This window comes from Austrofundulus limnaeus, unplaced genomic scaffold, assembly GCF_001266775.1.
Source record: "Austrofundulus limnaeus strain Quisiro unplaced genomic scaffold, Austrofundulus_limnaeus-1.0 Scaffold54, whole genome shotgun sequence".
NCBI lineage: Eukaryota > Metazoa > Chordata > Actinopteri > Cyprinodontiformes > Rivulidae > Austrofundulus > Austrofundulus limnaeus.
In genome coordinates, this window is record NW_013952456.1 from 1,151,928 (window position 1) to 1,156,020 (window position 4,093).

At 36.4% G+C, this 4,093-nt stretch overlaps 2 protein-coding genes across 2 annotated transcripts in view; one reads left to right on the forward strand and one right to left on the reverse strand.

Moving 5' to 3' along the window:
• Window positions 1–2,096, forward strand: part of tox4a (TOX high mobility group box family member 4 a) — an 11,425-nt gene extending 9,329 nt beyond the window's left edge. The window contains exons 8-9 of the mRNA XM_014008943.1: window positions 1,299–1,441; window positions 1,518–2,096. Of these exons, the coding sequence (XP_013864397.1) occupies window positions 1,299–1,441; window positions 1,518–1,575 (201 nt within the window). The 3' untranslated portion in view covers window positions 1,576–2,096. The remainder of the gene's footprint in view (window positions 1–1,298; window positions 1,442–1,517) is intronic.
• LOC106517899 (E3 ubiquitin-protein ligase TRIM11) overlaps window positions 1,949–4,093 on the reverse strand; it is a gene marked incomplete at its 5' end in the record, with an annotated part of 4,085 nt that continues 1,940 nt past the window's right edge. The window contains 1 exon segment of the mRNA XM_014008944.1: window positions 1,949–3,842. Within this exon segment, the coding sequence (XP_013864398.1) occupies window positions 3,313–3,842 (530 nt within the window).

The window sequence follows — 4,093 nt, forward strand, 5'->3', positions numbered from 1 at the left end:
TTTTTTTTTATGAGAATAAAGTCAGAATATTATGAAATTTAAGTCATAATATTATGAGATTAAAATTGTAATATTACGAGAGAAAAGTCAAAATCATGATGTGTCCATTTTCCGTTCATTTCCTCCTTTTTTCCCCTCACACCAGCTGTGTACAGACATGTCTGTGTTTATAAAGTGGTCCATGATGACTTGGGTCAGTGTTAGATTAATATGATTTCATCCAAATTAACTACGTGACGACTAAATCTGTCGATGCATCCGTTAATTACAATACAGCTTRAGTTTATTAAAGGCTAAAATATTATGAATTTAATCTCATAATGTTATGAATTTATTCTCATAATATTATGACTTCATTTTTATACGACTTTAATGTTGTAATATTATGACTTTATTCTCGTAACTTGTAGTTGCATTTTTTTATTTAACATCTTATTGCAGCATAAATTTCATCAGCTAAGTTGCTAAACTTACTTTTAAAAACAAATCCTTCGGTCCGTGGTGAATTTCCAAACTACGCCGACACTTTAAAAAAATAAAAACTCCACAGTCTTTGTTTCTCTGTTTATTTTGCTGCCCGCGCATTGAATCCTGGGATATCCTCAGCTGGTGAGGATACATGGATGCATCCTCGGATTTCGAGAGTTTGTCGGCCGCATGAGGAGGAGCCTTTGAATTTGGGCAGTACTCGGCACGGGGCAGTGACGTATGCAGCCGACAAATGTGCACTCATGAGGACCCAGCCCCTGAATTGAGACACAGCCCAGTWCTCCCATCCTGGAAATGTTTGTGACCCATCACATTGAATTAAGTCACAAAGTGGTATGTGGAGAAATAGGCAGCTATAGGGCATTAGTTAAAACATTTGCAACAATTACATTTAGTTAAAATATGACATCTTATCTATGGGTTGTTATAAACATCTTTTTTGAAGCTTCTTTTCCCTGCTAGCAAAGCTTTTTTACTTTCCAACTGGTAAATTGTAATATCTAAATATTGTTTGAGGTTTCCTCTTTAGGATGACATCGCAGTTCATTAGAATCACCWAAAAATAGTATTAGAACCAAATAATAATGGGTTATTCTGATTAGGAAGACAAATCACCTCATTTATTCAGAAACTCTCATGATATCAGGATAATCCAGGTATCAAAATGTAAAAAAAAGKCAGGAATGTGAAAATGTGCTGAGGTCATTTTAACCAAATTTGACTTGATCCTCAGTTTGATGCGATGAGTCACGCGTCAGATCACAGTAATTCCTACACGACTTTAGATGATTATCTTTGCTTTTGTTCAGGACATGATGGAGGTGAACACGCCAGGTGAAGCTGCCACGGCGAGGCTCATGTGTGTGAGAGCCGGCTGCAACAACCCTGCAGTGGACAGTGAAGACTGGGACAAAGAGTACTGCAGTAACGAATGTGTGGCCAATCACTGCAAGTAAGTAGATGCCTGACAATTAAATGTTTGTTTTTTTCCCAGTTTTAGACKGTTCTGATGTTGTCCTGCTTCACAGAGACGTGTTTAAGGCGTGGTGCACCGTCAGGAACCAGAGTCTGGGAACAGTGAAGTAAAGAAAATTCCACCATTTCAGTTTTACCCCATTTTATCAGTTGAAGAACGACGAACCTGTGTCACGACTTTTCAGTGGTGTTTTACTGTTTTGTACTTGAATTACAGATTTAACAGCCTTTTTCCAGAAAAGATACTCAGTTATTTAAAAAATGTCTGCAATTAGGGACCGTTGTTTTCATTCTGGTGCTGTTGACCTTTTCATATCGTCTTCAGTTCGGTTTGTTACCAAATGTTGCGTTTAAGTATGTTAGCAACTTTTAGTCAGTAAACAGGCAGCTAAATAAGTTTCTCAACAAACAAACAAAAAACATAAATAAATAGTAAATAACAGAAGAAGACAGAAAAACATTTTTTTAATGTTCATTGTTGAATTTAGTTTGTGATTTTAAGATTTAATTTCTGAAATTTGAAAAATGCCTTTTATTATAATCTTTTTGTAAATCCCTTTTTCAGACCGGTCAAGTGTTAAAGAAAGTTTAACTCTCATGTTTTCTTAATAAAAACAAACTTATTGATCTTTTTTTTTTTTTCTCCTGTTGTTGTTATGAAAACTGATGAGTTTTCTTGTTTCCACATTTTTGTCTTGAATATTCAGATTTTTACACTGTTGGTTTCTTTAAAAATACGCACCAAAAATGCACAGTTAGAGATGTAATTATTATAAATGAAGATATCAGCTCTTGGTTTAAAAAAAGACATTTGGAGTATTATTATTTTTTCCCTAATTTGAAGTGTTTACTTCCCATCTGGTTCTCTCAGCTCACACCCACAGACCTTACTAAACTGCCAGGAATGATTAGTTTAAAACATTGACAGCGATTTCTTGAAAGCAGATAAAAATGATGGTAAGATGTTAGATTTCACTCGCCTTCAGAGTCAATATTATGATGATTGTAGTTTTCATTTGAACATGTTGAGGGTTGGATTCAGATGTTTCACCTCTGGCCCTCGAGCCTTAGTTTGATCATTTGTACCTCAGGATGTTTTGGGTGTTTTCCAGAGTTGCTCCTGTGTTTTCTAGTGTGGCMTTAGGTTAATAAATTTCTCTAGTTTTTCTCGGGTTAATGCTTTTCTTTTTTTCCTCAAACATTAATTGAGTCCAGTGGATCCGATATACAGTACTTTCTCACATCGAAAGCCAGAAACATGTATTTTAGTGTAAGTTTAAAACTTTAAAAATATATAGATTTATTTAAATTCCTGTTTGAATTTCCATTATTTTTTGGACAACTGAATTCACTGCATGAAATTAATACTTGTGCTGTTGTCTTATTAAAAACAAGATTCATCCTTGGACTGTTAGTGTAAAAATAGCAAACGTTCACCAAAATAATTACTAAAAATAAGATTCAATTCTGCTTGTTTTATATTTTTTATGGTTCTAATGTTTGGATCGTTTGTGGTTTTTAACATTTAATAAATTAGGTTAGCAGTTACTCTGAAAGTGTCTTGAATTAACTAGCCTGTAATGTAACTCATAAAACAAGTTATTTTTCTGCTTTTTAAAGTGTTTGTAATAAAAACAGAGCTGCTTTAATGAGAACTGATCAAACGTATATGAAATTTTAATGTTTTAACATAACTTTTATTACAAGGTCTTAAATATTTATACWGTAAAAATACTTGATCTGAAACGAAGCTCTCCAACCAATCAAAGTTAATTAGGTGCTCTACATACAATAAATGTTTCTACAGAAATGTTATTCCTGAGTTGTGAGTTGAAAACTGCAGGATTATCATGAAGCTGTAACAATAGAGGCTCTGCTGGGAGGATCCAGGTGATGAAGACCTAAACCCAAACACACTGGCTCAGTCAGCTCCGCCCTGAACTGGTGCAGAAGAGTTTTTACTGGATCCATTGAGCTGAACGTGATGCGGCCCTCTTCCACGTTAACCTCCACAGATATTCGTCTGCTCTGCAGCATCCCTGACAGAGTGGTCTTTTGTTTGTTGTGACACACAAACAGCCAGCCCTCTCCGCTGTGCGTGAGGCTCCAGGACTCGGCGTTGTGTCCAAAGGCGCTGCTGCCTTTGCTTTTTCGTGGGATGCTCTTGTAGGACACGGCGATGTCCCAGCAGCCCTCAGCCTCCACCTCCCAGACGTGAGCGCCAGAGGAAAAGCACGGGGTGGAGAGGACCTGGGGGGCTTCATCGAAGCGACTGTCACTGTTGGGATAATCCAGCGGTGATTTCACTCTTTCTGCTGTTTGGTTATCAGCAGAAACTCTGAGGAGACAACTGGAAGAGTCCAAGTCCAACATGATCCCTGACAAGACAGAAGAGARGTTTTTCACACACGTTCAAAACAAATCTGGGTTTTAGCATCAAATTTACATTCTCTTGAGTTTTGGAGTTTATCTCAAAAACTGGATACTATGAGGACATAGTTTGACAAAGAACTGTGGCATATATAGTATTTTGCTGCCTTGTAACCTGGGATTTAAATAGATATTTAAATTAAATCAATGTAATGAACCTACAAAAAACCTCTACATCTCTAGATTAATAACATTGGGG